Source organism: Cricetulus griseus, chromosome 3, assembly GCF_003668045.3.
Source record: "Cricetulus griseus strain 17A/GY chromosome 3, alternate assembly CriGri-PICRH-1.0, whole genome shotgun sequence".
Lineage (NCBI taxonomy): Eukaryota > Metazoa > Chordata > Mammalia > Rodentia > Cricetidae > Cricetulus > Cricetulus griseus.
This window is the reverse complement of record NC_048596.1, coordinates 199,156,344-199,177,147: the sequence shown is the minus strand read 5'-3', so window position 1 is coordinate 199,177,147 and position 20,804 is coordinate 199,156,344. Positions and strand designations below refer to the sequence as shown.

Here is a 20,804-nt window from a genome sequence, read left to right as displayed (position 1 = left end):
CATTCTTTTTGTGAGAAAAGGGGATGTCAAATTCCAACTTTTAAAAAATTATATTTTTTATGTATTTTGGTTTTTGAGACAGGTTTTCTCTATGCAACAGCTCTGACTGTCCTGGAACTAGCTCTGCACACCAGATTGGCCTCAAACTCACAGAGATCTGCCTGCCTCTGCCTCCCGAGTGCTGGGATTAAAGGCGTTTACCACCACCGCCTGTCACTTATTTTAATTTTATCATGTGTGTATGTATAAGTGTGGTGTGAGTGTGTCACAACATGGTTGTGGAGGTCTGAGGACAGATTCTGGGAGTTAGTTCTCTCATTGTGGGTGACCTGAGGATCAAACGTAGGTCATCAGGCTTCACCTTTACCCACCGAACCATTTCAGGAGCCCCTAGGAGAGGTGTTAATGAGAAGATCCAGGGCCCCCTTCTGCAGAGATCATGGGAACCCTCTGAGCCTTCCTTTCTATTTACAAAGATCAGGTATATGGGTGGTTTCTTGCTTACTTTTATTTATTTATTTTTAATTCAATTTTTTTTTAAGTGTATGGATGTGTTGCCTGCAATATATACCTGTGACCATATACATTCCTGCTTCTGCAGAGGCCAGAAGAGGGCATTAGACCTCTGAAACTGGAATTACAGATGGTTGTGAGCCACCGTGTGGGTGCCGGGGACTGAACCTGGGTCCTTGGAAAAGCAGCCAATGCTCTTAATTTCTAAAGCCATTTCTCTAGCCCTCTGGTTTGGTTTTTACATAAAGGATTCAATGGGTGAACTTGGCTCACCATATCTGTATCTCTTGCTCAGAAGTGTGTGTTTTCTGCCAGGTGCTGTATCCAGCATAGTATGCCTGCAAGAGTTCCATAAGTGGGACAATTGGGACTCTTGAAGAATGACTAAGCAATGTGAGATAGATTGGACTTATCTGTGGCTGTCAAACAGAAGTGAGGAATCCAGGTGCCCTGTGGCATCAATTTTGCAGGGCATGCCCCATTTGTGGGGTCCCTGGTGCTGTATACCCCAAGGTCTAGTGTACTGGTAGACAGGAAGACTGTTGCTGAATTTGTTGCTCTGGTTGCTGGGCTTGTCACCTCTTACAGGTCCACAGCTGTGTTTCTCCAGAGTGGTGATAGTGAGCTGTTTGTTTTCAAAATGCTGTTCCTGGCAGAGGCTGCAGGAAAAACAGTCATCTGTGAGTTTCTATAGGCCAGTGTGATGGACACCAGCCTCAGTGAGCTGAGTGATAGACAACAGGAAGACAAAGGAGAGGTCAGGGCACTGCCCCAGCCAAGGTTAGGCTACAGACAGCACATTGGCCTGTAGAAGAGCAACAGAAAGGCCACAAGGTTAGGTGGTCACATGAGGGCCTACAATAACGATCTTGAATGCCAGGCAAGAAATCAGGTCTGCACCTGTCTTTGAGCTATGAGCACCATCGTCCCTTCACCAACAATAGGAGAAAAAGCAAGAGCAGCCCCTGCCTAGGGATACAACCTGAGTTGTAGGCATGAGGCCAAGGGATGGAGGGAACGTATTTCTAGCTTTTCCCTGCCGTATCCCACTTTGCTGGTTAGGGAAGTGGAGATGGTTGGGCTAGTTGACCAGGCCTCCCTGAGGCATCTTCTGGGGTGGCTGGAGTCTGTGACACTTACATGGACTGGCTCTGGACTTTCCTGCCTCCCACACCATCTGCTGGAGTAGGGCTAGGTGGACCAAGGTCACTTACTGTCCTGGGCTCCCCCATAGACCCCCTGTTCCTACACTGTCTCAGGCTCCCAACCCTAAGGGTTGGACACAATAACATGTTTAGAGCCCAGCCCTTTTTTGACACTAGACCTTTGGCACTTTTTACTGAAGAGGAAAGAGGAAGGGCAGGGTTCCAGTTGGGTGCTCTAGTCCTGCTCTCCTTGTCTCTTCTAGAATCTCTTCCTATCACCTTGTTCTGACCGCTTGCCTCCCTGCTGTCCCCAGCGTGCACTGTATCCTCACCTCCACACTAAAGGGCCCCACCAAGCCTCACAGAGTGTGCAGGTTACAGTGATCAGAGCCCTCTAAAGTGGCCGTTCTCAGAATTCATTTACACACAGTTTCACTCACCCCAAAGACGCATCACGGGCTTCTGGGCTGTTGTGATCCCTCACCTCACATGTTCTTCCTCCTATCCCAGGACTCTGCTTGGCCTCTCTGGGTCTGAATTGAAAATCCTAGTCTTGGAGCTGGAGAGATGGCTCAGTGATTAAGAGCACTGACTCCTCTTCCAGAGGACCCGGGTTCAATTCCCAACACTGACGTGGCTGCTCACAACTGTCTGTAATTTCAGTTCCAGGGGACCCAACACCCATGACAAAACACCAACGCACATAAATAAATTTGAAAAAGAAAACCCAGGGCTTTCCTTAGTCCTGAAACATCTTTTGCCTGTCTCAATTCTTCCTTCTTACAAGTGCACACAAACCACATTAGGGACAGGGCACTTATACAGCCACTGGTGACTAGGCTCTTTGTGGTCCACTGTGTGGGCAGGTAGGTGCCCAGTACTTGAAGGAGGGACTACACTCAGAGGTCCTTATGACTTACCAGCTGCTCAGCTCCAATGTGGTCAGTGCTGGCCATCATTGTGTCCAGAGCCCTGGTCAGATGGACTTTGGGGCATGGAGATTGCTTCCTCTGATCCCTGTCTCTGATTCTTGAAAACCTCAGCTTTCGGGGCTCCTTGTGGGTCTGATACCCATCCAAGACCTGTGCCAGACACTTGGCTGAGTGTGGTATTGTACAGATTTGTGCAATGCTATGGGATGGGGCAGATATGTTCCCTCCAAGAAGTAGTATTCTGAGGGCATAGGCCACTCTTGGGCCCCAAATGTGCCTTGCAAAGCCTCTCTCAGCCTGGGAGCTATGGCTCTCTAGACAGCATGCTCATCTGTGGGACCCAGGCTTTCTTAGAAAAGGCTCTGTTCCACACCTGGACAAGGCTGCTGCATAGGTAGGCTGCTGCCCTTAGGGACTCCAGATCCTATAGGGCTAACTGACTCCAGGCCCTGATCTGCCTTAACAGTCTCTTTGCCAATCTAGACACCACTTCCTCCATGGCTGACTGCCGTGGAGTCACTGCCCCAATGTCCCAGGTAGGTCATCTATACCTCATTCTCTCTCTTCTGCAGGTAGGATTTGTTTTAGGGTTTTTTTGTTTTGTTTTGTTTTTTGTTTGTTTGTTTGTTTGTTTGAGATAGGGTTTCTCTGTGTAACAGCCCTAGCTGTCTTGGAACTCGCTCTGGAGACCAGGCTGACCTCAGACTCACAGAGATCCGCCTGCCTCTGCCTCCGGAGTGCTGGGATTAAAGGTGGGCACCACCACCACTCAGCCAGGGTGTGGGGTATTATATGAGACACACCATCCTGTGTCTCTGCTGGACTGTGGTGTTAGGGCTGAAGTGTGTCTTCCACACCTAACCTTCCCTTGAGGAGTCCATGCTCTTTGTCTCTGCCTGGGTCAGTCAGCTTCCTATGTCACTAGGATACCTTGTGTGAGCCTTCACTATATTCTGCCCCTGCTGTTACAGGCCATCTGACCCATTTGTCTCAACCACACTGGCTACTGCCTTTCCACACCTTTCCTGATCTCTGTTCCACACTGGCTATGGCAGGGGAAGCTCCCAGAAGTTTCAGCCTCATGCTTCAAGCTGTGTTCCATTTCCAGAGCCATTTACCAATGAGTCTGGCATTTGTCTCGGGGTCACCATGAGGCTTCTTTGAGCAGAGGCATAGGGGATGCCCATACATGATAGTTCTCTGCGCTGTCCTGCTTGGCTCACTCTGCACTTCAGGGGAGACTGAGAGCTGAGTGAGGAGCAGCTTGCTCCAAGAGCCTTCATGGAGTGCTGAATCAAGGAGGTCCAATGGATTCTCATCTCCTACCTAGAACTTGGGCTAGGCTGGAGGATGTTCTTAGGAAGCACATATTCACAGGATCTTGCGTAGCTGAGGTCCCATCCACAGCCCTATCTGCAGGCCTGTCTTCCTGCGTACTGTGGGAGGAGGGGTGGTAATCAGCCTTCTGTGTGGAACACTCTAGGAATCGTGTGTGGTCCTGTTGACTCCTAACCCTGTCTTCCTGACCCAGTTCCCAGTAAGAGCAAAGGTCAGATCTGCTCTGGGTCACTCAGAGGCCAGGGCAACCATCGTGTGGACTTCAGTACTCCTAGCCATGAGTGGAGGGCCCTAGAGTGGATGCTAGCAAGGGTCTCTAGCTTTTACTGTAGGGTGTGAGTCTATAAAGGGTTAAGCATGTACTGGCCTGCAAGGGGCCCTTCCTGCCTCTGTCTGTCCTATTGTTTCTGGCTAAGGAAAGGCTCATTTCCTGTGAAATCACAGGCTTTGCTCAGCAGCTCCACCAGAGCAGGCTTAGGCTCTGTCCTCTTCTAGGAATGTCTTTGTCCTCCGTGACCCTTTCAGCAGTGAAGATGAAGCTAACCTTCAAGGGCAAAAACAAGGCTATCTCTTCCAGGATCCCTGTAATGATGCCTCACCTCTGGCCTTGGCACAGTTAAAGTCATGGTTATAACAGTCACATGATTGTGCTTCAGCCAGTAATCCCACCAGGACAGGGGAGCACTAGGAACCCTGGCACCCTGTCGCAGCCTGGCTATGTTAGTGCTCTTTCCTCCCTTCCCAGGAGCTAAGGCTTCATCTGAGTGCACCACTCTGCCTTCACTCCGCGCTGGCCCAGGGGTCACTCTTCTGGCTGGCTTCTTGCCCCATACAGCTCTTGAGCATGATAATATGGGAGGAATGATGGCTGGAGATAAGCTCACAAAGCCCCTTCCCTTGCTTGTCCATAGCAGACGCTACAGCCAGAGGCCCAACCTTCCCTGCTCTCATCTTCCAGAGATGACTAGGTGACTGTCTGCTCAGACCAGCCTCCTCACTGGGCTGGTGGCAGAAGAGAGAATCAGGAAGGCCAGCCAGACCCTGGCACCTGAATCTCACAGTCCATCACAGTAGACTGGCTGTTCTGGGGGTGTGGGCAGCTACCTTCCAAGACACCCCAGTACCGCAGGCACTAGCAGCTCATGTTTTGCCCTCTACCCTCTGAGCCTGTTTGCTCGCGTGTTGGGTAGAAGGTGAGTCTCTAGATGTGGCCTTTATTTAACTGTGCAGTGATGGGGCCAGTTCTGCACTCAAGGGAAGGAAGGAAAAGAGAAGAGAAAGGGAAGAACTCGGGGCTTGTGCCTCTCCCAAGCTGACCTGTGTGGAATATGGCCCTCAGGGCAGGGCATTACTCTCGGCCTGGTGCCTAGTGCCTCACCTCAAATTTCCTAACTTTAGCACATACAGCTATTTAGGGTTCTCTTGGCCCTACCTGGGGTTGGGAGTAGTGTGGAGGCCAGGCCTCAAGCTCATTGGTCCATATAACATTTCCTTTTTGCCAGTAGACCTGGCATGGGCCTGTTCCTACCCCTTGCCATCTTGGGTCTCTAGCTTCTGGAATCCATCACAGATTTTGAACACTATTCATTTATTTATTCTGTTAGAAACATATGTCCACGGAGTTTGCCATCTTCACCTATTTTTGAAGGGATAGTGCAGTGACACTAGGCACATCCCCACATGATGCTGTCACTACTGACCATCAAACCCGACAGCAGTAAAATTCTAACCCTCCCCCACTACCGCCACCACTACATACTCGGTGTCTGTATTTTAAGCTTACCAAGCAGGCTGGAGGGCAAAGAGCTGTTCCTGCTCCCCAGAGCCTACACTTCTGCCTTCCTGGTACTCACACCATGCTGGCTGCCCTTCATGGGCTCTGCTTGTGGAAGCCAGAAGCCAAAGTCAGGTGTCTTCCTCCTTCGTGCTCTACCTTACTTTTGGAGTTCATCGGTTGGCTAGACTGGCCAGCAAGCTCTGGAGATCCACCTCTCGCTGTTTCCCACAACCTCCCAGGCACTGAGGTTACAGGTCTATACTACCATACAGCTTTTTATGCCTCTATTGATCTATCTTATATAACCTAAGTGTGTCTGTGTATCTGTAAATTCATATGTGTGTGAACACGGGTATGTACATGTCGCAGCATGCACATGGAAGTCAAAGGGCAACCTTGGGTGTAGGTCCTCACCTTGTTTGACACAGGGCTTCTCTCTTATTCACTGCTGCTTTTGCCAGGTTAGCTGGCTTGACAGTGTCTGGTGATTCTCCTTTCTCTGTTGCCCATTTCCTGGTACAGGTGCACCGGGGTTACAGGTGCACTGAGCTTATAGGTGTGAACTGTGAATTCATGCTACACAGGTGCAGTGGGATTACAGATGCACTGACTGGAATTATAGGTGCATCTGGCTTTTATACAGCTTCTGATGATTCAAACTCAGGTCATTAGGCTTGTGTGGCAGTCCCTAGCCTGGCTTTTCATCTGTGTATGTGGGTTCTGGTGATCTGAACTTAGGTCCTGATGCTTATGTGGCAAACATTTTACGGACTGATTCTTCTCCCCAGATCCCTGTAATGGGTTTTTGATCACCACCCCTCATGTACGTGGACTGGCTCAGTGCTGGCATTCCTGGTATATCAGATCCAGCAAGTGTCCCCAGAGGCAGGACCTGTAGTGTTGGGAAAAAGCTCTCAGGGACCTGTGGATGAATGGATGGGTGGGCAGGTGGCTTCAAGCTAGGTGGTCACATGGATGAATGAACGGACAGCTGGATAGTCATCCACCTGCTTGGAGAAGCCATCCCGGCTGGTGTGAGGGGAGAGTGCTGCCTTCTTGAGATGGGCTGGACTGCATTGATGGGGCTGAAAAGCGAAGCCCTGAAAAGCAGAGGGATTTTGGAAAGCTTTGCCATAAATGCACTTCTCTCCTGCCTCTTGGGCCAGAGAAGATTGATTTTTTTTAAATGTGTTATTGTTGAAATTTTCAGATTTAAGAGAGCTGAGTGTGCATGGTAGCCAATGTGTATAATGGGAGAAGGACCTCACCCTGACTCCAGGGAGGCCCTTTGGAGCTGAGAGAAGTGCTACCCATGACTGAAACCCCCAGCCTCCTTGAAGCAGCAGGTGCTTTGGAAATTTGGATCCATCTCATGTCCACCATGATCCTGGAGGAAGACTAGGGGCCTTTGGAAGGGGTGTAGGGTAAATTCAGACGTGCTTAGAGGAGTGTTCTTCATGGAGTAACCTACCCAAAGTGGGCAATGCCACTCTATTCTCTGTTCCCTAAGGACATGACCTGGCTCAACTTATTTTTAATGCACTGTGCACTCTGGGTCCCTGCCACTTCTTCCAGTAGAGCCTGTTTCTGTGGCCAATTTCTGTCTCCAAGTTCAGGTCTGCCCTGGCTGTTCAGAGCTGTTGTTAGGCTCATGGTTCTCATACTTGGGGAGTGTGAGTATGGAGGACACCCCCTGAGGAGACTTCTCTCAGCAGGATAGTGAAGTAGGGTTGACAGGAAGTCTAGTCTTGGGATTGTGTTGTCCAGGAGGGGATCAATCGATGCCCCCTGGCTCCTAGCTCATGTTCTGCTCTCCCTATTAGTCTAGGCAGTCAGTTTCTCTAAGTTGAAATTGCCTGAGGTGTAGAGGGGAGCAAGGGGATGGCTTGGAGTTTATGAATGGCACTGTGTGTGACTGAAGTCAGGTAGAATGTAGAATCTCTTTGGTCTGGCTCATTTTGTAGCCCTTAGGACAGGTAGAATGGCCTAGTATTCCTGGGGCTGAGAACTGCATAGGGTCTCAGAACCATGTTTCTGGGAAGAAACTTGCTCACTTGGTAAGTGGCCAGCCATGTTATCTGCTTTCTGCATCAGGTTCTTTGGCGTTCCTGGAAGACTTCACCAGGGCAGTGTGGGGCAGCATGGGTGTTAGGGAAGTTCTCAGAGGGAAGCTGTGTTGTATGTTGGCACAGGTACGGATGCAGATGTTACAGAGTGGCGGGAAGCTAGGTTAAGTATTGCTCAGTTGCATCAGTGACTCAGGAGGAATTCCAGAAGTCTCTGTGTCCCAGTAATTTCCCATATGTTAGTTTGTGGACCCAGACATCAGTTGACCTGCCTGCCAATCAACAGACAAAACTTCAAAAAGCAAGTTACAAGGGAGTGGACACCAGAGCTCTGTGTGTGTAGGATTGTATCTAGTAGTCAGAACCTTGTGTGTATACATGTATGAATACATGTATTGTGTTGGAAGAATCCTGTGGTATCATGGAACCTGTGTGACAAGAACATAGATTTTTTTTTGTCTATGGTGCATAGGCCTTATGTATTCAGGTTTACAGGAGTGAAAAGGGGGCGAAGGGGCAGTCCTGCCCCACCACTCCTCAGGATGAGGGTTGGTCCTTTTGCTGCTGTACTAACCATTTGTTTCCCCTCTAGCCTCCCTGTTGCGATTCAACGCTCTCTCACTGGTCTATTTGCTGTTTCTGCTGCTGCTTCCCTGGCTTCCAGGTCCCTCAAGACACAGCATACCAGGTAAGAGGCAGGGGCAGGGGCAGGAGGTGGTTGGGGTGGGAATGGAGCCCAGCTCCTCTGGGGAGGGTGGGTAGACTTTGACCACAGGGTGTAGGGGGCTGGGTTTTTGGATAAGCACTGTATAGCCACAGGCTTGACTCAGTTTTAGCAGCTTGGTAAGTATTGAGAAGACCGAGAGTTACTTCTTCATTGCAGACCCATAGCCAGTTTAGGTTTGTTTTTTGTTGTTTCTCTGCTGACTGCTTGTCATAGGGGCTCTGTCATCCTTGAAAGTGATAGGGGAAGAGTTGTATATGGATCCCCATCTGTCACTGAATATCCCTCAGAAGATAGAGGAAATGAATGCATCCTGATGTCCCAGCCAGGTAGAAGGTTTAGAGATCTGCATTGGGGTCTATACTGTCTTCCAGCTAAACTCCCAGGACTACATTGCTTCTTCTTCCTGGGGAGGCTCTGGCCAGCTTGTTTCTATCACCCTGTAAAGTCAGGCTCTACCTTAACCCACCTTGCTATGTAAGGAATTGGACCACTGTGAGCTCCATCAGGGCCTGAGCTGGGCAGGGATATGTTTCTCTGTTTTGTGCCTTCCAGACAATAGACATTCTTCAGGCCAAAGCCAAAGTTATGTCCATAGAAGGGACTGGACAGTGGCACCACAGCAAATTAGGGGGAGGCTACTACTGTGCCTCAGGTTCCCACATAGGATGATGTGGGAAGGGCAGGACCACTGTGTTCTAGGGAGAAGACCACAGGCCAGGCGGGTCTCAGTGGGGCAGGATCTCTTGAGACCCTTCATCTAGCTCTGTCCACCTATGCTATACATAGGTGCCTAGAGTCTGTTTTGTGGTATTCCATAACAGTAAGTGCTCAGTGACCCATCCCCAAGTGTACCTGCATTCCTGAAGTAGAGAAGGCCCTCTGTTGTGCTCTGGGCTTAGGTGGGGAGGCCATGTCTGCAGCTTATGGCAGTGACATGGGGAGCACTAGCATCAGAGTGAGAGACCCTGCTCCCGGGAGACACAGTGAATGTGACATCCAATGCCTGTGGGGCAGCAAGGGTCAGAGCTGGTTGTGACTGCCTGGGCCCAGGGAAGGCACTTGCACTACCCTCAGAGGTGCTGGATTCAGTGTGTCTAGCTGTGTGGAGTCCCAGTGAGAGTAAGCTTCCAGTGGTTTCTGTAACTAGTCACCCTGCTGAGAACCACACCCACTGGCTGGAGTCTCAGTGGCTTATGGGGCTGCAGTCAGGATGTGAGCGCAGCTGTGCCTTTTTAGAGGGCTCCAGGGATCAGCTTCCTGTCTTTTCTTGTTTTGGGGCATCTTTGGCTCAAGTCCCAATGCCCTGCAGCCCTCTTCACTCTGTGATGACAGCAACTGAAGGTCCAAGACAGTCTCCCCTTGTTGAGTTAGCTGTGACATCAGTCCCACCTCTGCCATGGTCCCTTTCGCCATGTGAGTCACATGTGCATGGGGGCAGAGATTGTGCAGGGATGCCTTTGGGTCCATCATTCTGCCAACCAGAGCAGGGAGGGCACCTCCTGCCTAGCTCAGTGTGCTTTGGAACCAGAAGGGGTAGAACATGGGTAGGACTTGAGGATTCAGGGGCAGATACTTAGGGAATTCAGCCTGAACAGTGTATTGGCCACCACTGGGGCCCTGGGTCAGATCTCTCCAAGACACACAGCCTGGGCACTGGGCCTTTTCTCCTGTGTTGAGCCTCTAGTGAAGGTCTAGCTTCCATACTCTGCTCACCAGAGAGTTCACTCCTCTGTCCCCAGGTCCCTTTTTGGAAAGCACTTGTGTCAAGACTGTTTCATGCCCTGTGAGCAGCTGGAAACACTCTTGATCAACTGTGGGAGGTACAGACTCCCAGCCAGGCAGGAGGGATCATGTGGGAGACTTGGAAAGCAGGGTGGGGAATCTTTCCCCCTCGACCCTCCATCCGTCTATCTGTCCAGCTCAGAGGCCCTTCAGGGACATGATGCTGCCTGGTTTTTCCGGGTGTGAGAGGAAAATGTGAGGCCCGATGGTGCAGAATGGAGCGCCCTGTGTGCGTTTATGATTTGTGCAGCTGCTGCCCTGGCACTGGCCCCTGGAAGGTCTGACACTGCTGGGCCCTGTTCCCCACGTAGGCGGCTGCCTGATTCTCAGGGTCTGTGCCTAAGCTGGGCTTCTCAGAGAGGAGATGTTGGACCAGTTTAGGGCTGGGTGTCCCCGGCAGGACAGGGCAGAGTTGGGATGCATCAGAACCTGGGATCAGTACCAGCCACTTGTTTGTAATTAGAGCTAGGAAGCCCACTCCCTGCTCTAGCAGAATTCACCTCCCAGGCTACTTTTGATCTCTGACCTGGCCCTTCCTTCCTTCCTTCCTTCCTTCCTTCCTTCCTTCCTTTCTTCTCTCTCTTTTTTCTTTCTTTTTTCTTTCTCTCCTTCCTTCCTTCCTTCCTTCCTTCCTTCCTTCCTTCCTTCCTTTCTTTCTTTTTTTTCTCTTTTTTCTTTTGCCTTTTCGAGATAAGGTTTCTCTGTAGCTTTGGAGGCTGTCCTGGAACTTGCTCTGTAGACCAGGCTGGCCTTGAACCTACAGAGATCTGCCTGTCTCTGCCTCCTGAGTGCTGGGATTAAAGACATGTGCCACTACCATCCATTTCTTACTCTCCCCAAGGGGGCCTGCTCCAGTCTTAAGCCTTCCAGTCCCTTTGTAGTCTTTCCCTGCAACACACACATAATTCCCGGCCCTGTGTAGACTTCATCTCCTGCTTTGGATGCATTGTCTCCTGTCAGCCCTGGGAAGCTTCAAAGCCCTCTTTCTCACTCTGCTGAGCCCTGTCCTGCTGGTGCCTCGGTGGCTTCTAGCTGTTAGGTACTATGTGAACTTCCTAGGCCTATGACTGAGAGAGGGATACTGGGTGACAAACAGTTGATTGGTATGTAACCAAGTGACACTGGGATCCCAGGCCTGTGAACAGACTGCCTTCCCCTCCCAGTACAGAAACCTGCACCCTGGGATAGAGTTCAGGTATGCTGGGTCACAGCTGGCTGCTGCTTCTTCTTCTTCTTCTTCTTCTTCTTCTTCTTCTTCTTCTTCTTCTTCTTCTTCTTCTTCTTCTTCTTCTGATTTTATTTATTTATTATGTATACAACACTCTGCCTCCATGCATGCCTACAGGCCAGAAGAGGGCACCAGATTTCATTACAGACGGTTGTGAGCCACCATGTGGTTGCTGGGAATTGAACTCAGGACCTCCGGAAGAGCAGCCAGTGTTCTTAACCTCTGAGCCATCTTTCCAGCCCCACAGCTGGCTTCTTGGTCTCTGGGTTATCCATGGTTTCCTCCAGAGAAGATGGGAGAGGCCTACCCCAGCTTCTTCCCCTTGCTGGGTGAGCCTCAGCTCAGACTTTTGGTGTGATCCCCATCCTATGCTCTCTTCATCCCTTTTCAGATGTACCAAAGACTTTCCCTCTCTAGGACCCTAGGCAGCCCACCCTGGCCCAGCTCACATTAGAAAGATAATAGTTGCCAACAGTATCATGAGATACTGTGGAGTGGTGCCTCTGCCTGGGGGCTGGGAAGTGCTCGAGTCTACTCTGAGTGAGGTCTGGTGGGGGCTGCAGTCACTGGGGGCAGGACATGAAAGGCTCCAGAAGGTAGGAAGGAGGCAAGATGATAGGAAAGCAGAGAAGAGAGGGAGAGGCACCTCTGAGGCTATACTAACTGATCAATGGATCTAGGAGTTCCAGCTGGGTCAAGGTCATGGGTCAGGTGCCAGATCTGCTGCCCTTCCTGTTGTTAGAATGCCCCCCTCCCCAGCTCACTTCCATTTTTTTTCTAGAGAGCACCCATAGTAGTCCATCTCCTTTTACTGGTGGATATTCATTGCTGTGCTAAGCCTCTTCCTTGCCTGAATGGTACAGGGGTATCACCTGCCCTAGTGTGGGATGACAGTCCCTTCCTTGAAGATGGGCTCCTTCCATCAAGCCAATGGGTCAGGGCCCAGACTGTGGTAGCAAAGAAAGGTGGCCAGGAACAAAGGTGGCTGTCATTCAGGGCCTTGGGTGAGCTTAGGTACGTCCAATGCACTCTCTTCCCCCAGGACAGGGGAGTGGCTGGGAGCAGTCAGGCTGGTAGAGGAGGCCCTGCCTGGAAAGGAGTAAGATGTGGTGTGACAGGAGATCCGGCCCATGGAGGCACCTGGATCTGTGCAGGGATGAGTGCAGATCTGGGTCTGACAGTTTGTGGAAGGAGTAGCTAAGCCTGGGAGTTCACCTATCTCTTGGAGCCTCCACTCACTCTCATGCCAGGACCAAGCAAGGGTTGACTCTCAGGTGCAAGTGGAGATTCCCAAGGCTCAGCAGGATGCCCTGACCAGCTGGTTGGTGGTGGTATTGGAGAGCTCTTTCTAGAGTTGTCCATCCAGCCATCTCCAGGAGTCAGGGTTATTCTAGAGGTCAGGGTTTATTCTGCAGAGCCTGCCACACTGAGCCACCTGGTGTAGCCCCACATGCAGTTAGACTATAGCATCCTCAGCCCACTTTCAGCCCCTGTTATGACCACTGCCTCTGTAAGGTCTGGCCCAGGAGAACTCTCCCAGAGACTCACTGCCCTCTAACTTCGGCGGACCTTCTACTACTGAGATAACCTACCTCCCTCCTCCACATGCCTTCTCCCTCATGTCACCTCAGTGGCAGCCACCTCTTACCCCCATGTCCTCTCTGTGACAACATGGTGGTACCCCTGCAGTTGTGGTTCTCATGTAATAGTTTTGAAGAAGGGCCGTGCCTTATAGGATAGATCTTCCACAGTGTATGCTGTGCGATTCATAGCTGAGCTGGGACAGCTCCTACCGCTGCTCATGGCACCTGTCTTTCCTAGCACTCAGGACTTACTGTAGGTTCCTTAGGGCTCTCCTTTCTGGTTCTTCTGGCAGGAACCAGCCATACCTTCACCCCTCAGTGTCACTGGAGCCCTGTGTGGGCCTGATCCTCCTAGCCCTGATGTCAGGGTTGCTCTTGGTGCTGGTCTTGTCAGATGGTTGGGCTTGTCTATCCTCTGTCCTCTGATACCTTCCCAGAGGTTGGGCACTGGAGAGTACCTGGGCCACAGCTGGAGTACCTCCTTGCCCTCTGGTGCTCAGGGAGTCAGTGAGAGAGGGGCACCTGGCCATACGCACAATATGGCTGAGTCCCAGAACCTTCTGGGGTGGGACCTACAGGAAGAAAAAAAGGAGTAGTGCCATCCATAAGGCAAGCCCAATAGGGACCAAGGTCAATTATGAGTCTATTCTATACACTTGACTGTGCCCAAGAAACTGCAGAGGACAGACATACTGGCAGTGGTAACCATGGGGAGAGAGGGGAAAGGTGTGAGGCTCCTGGGCTGTCTTAATGCGAGAGACCTGTGGTTCTGAGGCTTTCCAAACTGATGGCCTCTGTAGCCTTGTGGCCCGGTTTGACAGGGCTGCTACAGTGGGTTGACTGTCAGCAGGTGAAGAGCTAGAAGCTGGCCCCAGTCTCTGTTCAGTTGTCAGTTGCCCACCTACTCTAGGAAGAGAAAGGCAAGGACCAGGGCCCTGTGTCCTCCCTGACCAGCTATGGCCACCTAGCCTAGTCTGCAGCCAAGGGCCTCCCTGCTGGCTGGGATGGCTGGGGTGGCTGGAGGCAGAGCAGGACTGCTAAACACCCTTAGTATATCCCTATGTGTCAGGGTCCCACGGTTTGAAGGCTGACTCCTAGCCTGTTTCTTTCCCATGAAGTAATCAGTGAAACAAGATCTTTGAGGGCTGGCACTCAGCGGGGCCTGAGGCTAGGGCTTGCGGCCTGGGCCTGTGTCCTGTTTGTCATGGCTTTGTATGACTGTGGAAACTTCTGCACCCCAGATAGAGGCAGCTGGAAACCCACTTCTCTAGGGGCATCTGGCCCCCACCACCCAGGCCTCTTCTTTGGGATACCACCTTCCTCATGCCTTCATTTCCAGTCTCCATGCAGGGTCAGGTGGGCATGGCTGTGGTAGACAATGACTTCCTATTTCTCTGCTTGTTTCTTCCACCATGTTTCCAAGACCTAGCACTGACATCCCTATGATAGCTAAATAAGAAAATTAAATTGTGTCTCTCCTGTTTAGTGTTGGTCTTTTGAGGGGCAGGGTGCCTCTGCATGTAACAGGACAGCAGGGAGCAAAGCCAATGTAACTGGCCAGAGTTGCTCCCTAGAGACCCATAAACAGTCTCTGCCAGGCCCTTCACCTTTCTGGGATGACATCCTTATCTATAAATGAGGGTTACAACAGTGTCCACCAACCAGGCACCAGGAGGGTTTAGTATGGCCCTCAGGAGGGAACAAGTACCCTGTGTGGGCTACTCTGGTCTCTGGAGTCTCCCGTTGCCTCCTGGAAGGTGCCGTAACTCTTTGTTCATTGAGGCTGGTCCCCTTGCCCAGACCCTATGTCCATGCTGGCTGTATGTCTTAGGCACATGGACAAGGAGGCTACAAGCCGAAGCAGTATCCACACTCTCCTTGTTCTGCCCACTCTGCCACAGGTCACACAGGCCGCCTGCTTCGTGCACTGCTCTGCCTCAGCCTTCTCTTCCTGGTGGCCCACCTTGCCTTCCAGATATGCCTACACACCATTCCTCACCTGAAACAGCTTCTGGAACAAAACTGTAAGTGATTGAGGAGCAGAGCCAGTGAGGGGCACTTGAGGACAGCAGTCCTGGGGTAAAGGGGATGAGCTGCCAGCTTGGAACTCCAGGCCTCCAGTCTCATTGGGCCACCCTGCCTCACTCAGGCTTCACCTAATATGGGCTGCCCCTGGTGCCTGGCCACGATTTATGTCTGACCCAGATGGCCTAGCCTGCATACTCCTGGCAGTGATGTGGTCAGTGGGGCCACGCCATTCCCAGAGTGGCATCAGATGGGAACAGCCTCAGGCTCTCTGGCGTCCCCACCTGTCAACATCTTCCTTCTGTGCCTACTTGTAGCTTTAGTCGTGTGGCTGTATAACACTAGGACTTCTCTGTGTCCTTGTCCAGCCTTAGTGTCCCTGCCGTATACCCATGGACAGTGTATCCACTTTTAGTCAGGCAGGGACTGATACCCGCACCCCATCTTTGTGTGTAGAAGTCCTGGGCTTCAAGTTTCTGCCACTCTGGAGCCCAGGCCAGCTTCACAGGCCATTTTCAGCTGCACTTGACTGAGAATCCCTGCCCTGCCACTCATAGCCAATGGGCCAACCAAGCAGCACGAGTACCTGGCTGGCCTCAGTTTCCCTGTCTGTAAAGATGGCTTGGTGGTACACACTTTCACTCTTAGCACTTGGGAGGCAGAGGCAGAAGGATCACTGTGAGTTTGAGGCTAACCTGTTCTACATAGCAAGTTCCAGGACATCTAGGACTACATTGGAGAGACCCCGTCTCAAAAACAAACAAACAAACAAACAAACAAAAAGGCAACATTTTCAGCATTTCCGAATCATTGGTACTCTGTTCTATGTGAGATCCCTAGCAGCCATACCCACAGGGCCCCCTGGCCTCACCGGAACAACCACTGGGCATCCTGCCTGGCCTGGAGCCTCCTTCCTCAAGTCTTTTCTCTACAGGCAGCCTTTGGGAGACTGTGTCTCGACACATAGGGGTTACGAGGTAAGACCCTCATTCTCTCCTCAACCCCTGCGAGCCTTCCTCTGGGTTTCTCAGTGCTGAGGGTAGCCTGGGCATGTCCCCATCTCCTTACCGCACTCTGTTCTCCCTGTCCTTTCCAGGCTGGACCTGAAGGACCTGAAGGACATCCTTAACACCACCAGGCTGGTGGCGCCTGACCTAGGAGTCCTAGTGGTGTCCTCTCTGTGCCTTGGCCTCTGTGGACGTCTCACAAGGAAAGCTCGGCAGAGCCAGCGCACCCAGGAGCTGGTAAGGGACTGCAGCAGCCAAGATCATGGTGAGGGTGTTAGTGATGAAGTCTCATCCACTCTGACAGTTTTGATTTTAACAAACTTGGACATTTAAAGTTTGGAGAATATTTACATTAGCATGTGAAGAGGAGGGGTATGGGAGAGGAAAACGTTTTGCCACGTTCTCCCACATTTAGTCATGTGTCTTTGTTCACTGGAGACCTGCTCTGCAGGACCCCAGTTCTCAGTCACCAGAACCCCAAAGTGGGTCTGTTCTATGGGAACTGTCACATGTGGGCATCAGTCAAGCTAAAATATGCTGGGTAAGAACCTGAGAGGTTGTGGTTTCCTCCCTGCATGACCTGAGGCTCCAATCAAGCTTATTTTTAGGGAGAGACAGAGTTCTGCCACTGTTTCCAGGGACCACAGCTGGACATTCAGCACCCTTGAGCCCTGTTCAGGGGCTGCAGTTCAGCTTTCCCACACCATGCCAACCTTAGCCTATTCCCCATCCCCCGAGCTGAGATAAAATTTATGGCCACCCAGGTGTCTTGGTGCAGGCACACCCTGCTCTCAGACACCAGGTCTCAGCATCCATTTATCAACACCTGACACTTACTAGGCTCTAGAGGAAACCAGAGAGTGAAAGGGACTCCAGAAGCCTCAAGAGGTTGGGGGCTGGGTAGAGCTGTGAGGATCAGGTGCCTGGGGGCATCTTCCCTCTGTCAGCAGCTATCATTGTCTTCCTATGCCTGGAATTGCTCATTTGTCCCAATGCTTCTCAAGAGGTTCCCAGGGCCTCCAGGCCAGCCAGGGCTAACAGTGAGACCCTGTCTCAAAAATAAAATCCATAAGCTGGGCAGTGGTGGTTCATACGTTTAATCCCCAGCACTTGAGAGGCAGAGGCAGAGACAGGTGAATCTCTGTGAGTTTGAGGCAAGCCTGGACTACAAAGTGAATTCCAGGACCACTAGGGCTACACAGAGAAACCCTGCCTGAAAAAAAACAAAAACGAAAACAAAACAAAAACCAAGAAGTTCCCAGGGCCTAGGCCAGCTCATCACATATTGCACCCCAGGGGCACCTCCTCTCTCCTTGACTGACAGAGTATAGCTATACCTTCCCCCTCAGCTCCAGGTCCTCATTGGCCTTACTTCCAATTCTATGGGCTTGTAGAAAGGGGAGCTCATCTGTCTCCTGGCCTGACCTCCAGCCCTCATGCTTCTAGCCTATGATAAATGGTACATCCCTGGGACCTTGATGGCTGGCTCATCTTTCATGCTCAGGCTCCACAGTTCTCTTTGCAAGATGGGAAGCAGACTCAGAGAGGTTAAGCAACTTTCGTTAAGGCTATGCAGAATGGAGAAATGGCCATGCCATATAGCTCCAGAACCAGTACACTCAGCCCAAGTACCCAATAACCCCTCAACTGTTCCCACAGCACAGCTGAGGACATGGGCTGCCAGCAGCTGGCTTGAGCTAGGGCTGCTGACGACAGTTTGTGTTCTTTTCCACCATCCCCTGGCTTTTCCTGAGGCCTGGGATGCAGCTCTGTTCTGGGAAACCTTCCGATGGTGCCAGGGAAAACAGGTCCTGTCAGGTCTCAGTCTCCTGCCCCAGGCTGGGACTGTTTCCTTTCTTCTCAGGTAGTTGGTCACTTCTGTCATTCTGGAGGGTCAAAGAGGGCAGTAGCAGTCCAGAACATGGTACCTTCTCTGGGGTGTGGGAAGCCTAGGAAATGCCTAGTTGGAGATCTGGAAGTCCTGATGCTGCTGTGTCCCCCAGGCCCCCAGCCCCCCCCTCCCTAGAGGCCTCATAAGATACAAATGTAGCCATGTTCCCCCTTACCTGTGGGATTGGGACAACTACCTGTTGCCTCTGGATCAAGGATTATGGGTCTAAAGGTGCTCTAAAAACTGTAGTGTAGGGCATGTGGTATGCATGTGTACATGTTCTTTCCTCCTTCCTAAACATCTCTTCCCAGGAGACTAACAAAACTGACACAAGGTCTTTAGGGGCAGATTTGGAGTCTGGGAGACTGTCCTGCCTTCTAGGGCATCATGACCAAGATGGGACAAAAAGAGACGCTTGAAGTGTTCTAGAACAGCTGGGTCATCCTGTGCCTGGCTCTGAGGGTGACACTGGCAGAGCTCTAGTGGGAAGAAAGAAAGGCTTAAGCAAAGAGGCAGTTCTGCCGCGGGTTTCAGGCTGTGGGCGACATCAGAGGGGCAGCTGTGGGACCAGCCTTATCTCTTACCTTAGCTAGGCAGATGAGGCTGGAGCAGCCTTGAGGTAATGATCCTGATGTCGCCTCCCCATGACTTTAGCAGGATGATGACGACATGGATGCTGCCCCAGCAGTGCGGCTGCAGGGAGCCCCTGCCCTGGGAACCAAACGCAGGCTGTGGCTGACCTCCCGTTTCCGGGTCACAGCCCATTGGTTGCTGGTGGCTTCTGGAAGGATGCTAACCATTGTGCTGCTAGCTCTAGCAGGTACTCTGGGGCAGAGAGTAAGGGTGGGGAGATGACTCAGAGGTCCCTGATGGCCAGGCCAGGTGTGACCCAGAGTGCCTGTGTCCCCTTCTCCCTGTAGGTATAGCCCACCCTTCGGCCTTCTCTAGTGTCTACCTGCTGGTCTTCCTGGCCATCTGCACGTGGTGGGCCTGCCACTTTCCTCTCAGCTCCTTGGGCTTCAACACACTCTTTGTCATGGTGAGCTGCTTTGGCGCCGGCCATCTCATTTGCCTCTATTGCTATCAGATACCTTTTGTCCAGGATATGCTACCACCCGGCAGCATCTGGGCCAGGTAAGGCTTCCACGTAGGCCTTCCCACCCAGCCATGGCTGTGCTGCTTTCAAAGCTGTCAGTGACATGCCCTCTCTCTGAACAGGGTGTTTGGTCTCAAGAACTTCATAGACCTACCTAACTGCTCCAGCCCCAATGTGCTGATTCTCAACACTAATCATTCCTGGCCCATCTATGTGAGTCCTGGTATCCTGCTGCTGCTGTACTACACAGCCACCTCTCTCCTGAAGCTCCGTAAGAGCCGTCCCTCAGACCTGGTAAGTCCCTGCCATCACCTCTGCTGGCATCTGGGACACTGGTGAGACAGATGTCCTGAGGCAGGTCTCCTGGGACCCTCCCAGCCCCAGGACTGCACTCAGGATTCTGGTCTCTACAGAGGAAGGAATCACCTAGGGAGGATGAGGAACAAGAGCTGGAACTGGACCAGCTGGAGCCAGAGCCCCAGGCTAGGGATGACACCCAGGTGAGCAGGTGGTCCTGGGAAACCGAAAGTCATGGGGAGCCTGCCTGTAGCAGCTAGCTTACCCACATATCCTCTGCAGTGTGTGATGCCCACGTCCACAGGACCTGACATTGACAACTGTACCGTGCACGTCCTAACCAGCCAGAGCCCCGTCCGCCAGCGTCCCAGTGAGTTATAGTATAGGCCCGGTGGCTATGATGATGCCTTCCTATGACAGCCCGTTTGGTCTGATCTCTCTGTGGGCAAGTCTAGGGCTGCCCCCTGGTGGCCATAGGTCTTATACACACTCCTTGCCTTATGCCTAAACCTCTCAGGGCCAGTTCTGTGGCTAAATAGCTGATCCCCAAGACCCTTTGGGTGGCCCGCTAGGTCTCCTGTTCCCATAGCCCAGGGTCCCAGGAGCTTCTGTCATCCTGGAAGTGCTGGCCTGGGAGTTTCACTGGTTTACATTTCTGTGGAGAGTACTAAGTCTTTTTCAGGGTCTTTATTTATTTTGAACTTAAAAAATCTTTAATTACACTTATTTATTTAATGTGTGTGGGGTATCAAGCTATTGTATGCAAATGGAAGTCAGAGGGCAACTTTCAGGAATTGGTTCTCTCTGTACTATGAGTCTTGAACTCTGATCCTCAGGCTTGGTGGCAGGCACCTTAACCTGCTGAGCCATCTTGCAGACCTCTCTTCTTTGAACTCTGGTGTTGAAGTTATTTTATTATACTGAAGATAGACAGTGGGACCTTGTGTGCCAGACTTTATACTGTAATACTGAGCAACATTTCCAGACTTTCACTTTGTCATGCATGTGAGTCATAGATCTGAAAGGGATGTCTCCTGCATCAGTCTTAAAAAGTGAGGCCAATAGGGTCACATGGCAACCCAGTAGGGTCAGATTTTTCTGCTGTTTTGCCAGCATCCACTATGGCTGCCTGGTAGGCCTTGCCTCCTCTAACCTCTAAGACCCTGCCAGTGAAGGTGGCCTGCTCCATGCTTTAGAGTCACATTGAGTATGGGGGAAGGACTCCAAAAGGTTCCTATGTTATAGCTAATCTCAGTCCCACCCCCAGCACGCCCCAGGCTGGCTGAGCTGAAAGAGATGTCTCCACTACATGGCCTGGGCCACCTCATCATGGACCAGAGCTATGTGTGTGCCCTGATTGCCATGATGGTAAGGAGCAGACCCGGGGGCCACTGTAG

The 20,804-nt window shown here is 51.6% G+C and overlaps 1 protein-coding gene across 4 annotated transcripts in view; it reads left to right on the top strand.

The window, feature by feature from the left end:
• Piezo1 (piezo type mechanosensitive ion channel component 1) overlaps positions 1–20,804 on the top strand; it is a 67,260-nt gene that overhangs the window by 27,262 nt on the left and 19,194 nt on the right. For 3 of the 4 annotated variants that reach the window (XM_035442734.1, XM_027410659.2, XM_027410657.2), the window contains exons 2-11: positions 8,364–8,459; positions 14,993–15,115; positions 16,051–16,093; positions 16,213–16,360; positions 18,669–18,834; positions 18,935–19,148; positions 19,233–19,404; positions 19,524–19,610; positions 19,690–19,777; positions 20,675–20,775. In XM_035442734.1, coding sequence (XP_035298625.1) covers positions 8,364–8,459; positions 14,993–15,115; positions 16,051–16,093; positions 16,213–16,360; positions 18,669–18,834; positions 18,935–19,148; positions 19,233–19,404; positions 19,524–19,610; positions 19,690–19,777; positions 20,675–20,775 — 1,238 coding nt within the window. The remainder of the gene's footprint in view (positions 1–8,363; positions 8,460–14,992; positions 15,116–16,050; positions 16,094–16,212; positions 16,361–18,668; positions 18,835–18,934; positions 19,149–19,232; positions 19,405–19,523; positions 19,611–19,689; positions 19,778–20,674; positions 20,776–20,804) is intronic. The other variant, XM_027410658.2, reaches the window with a different exon arrangement.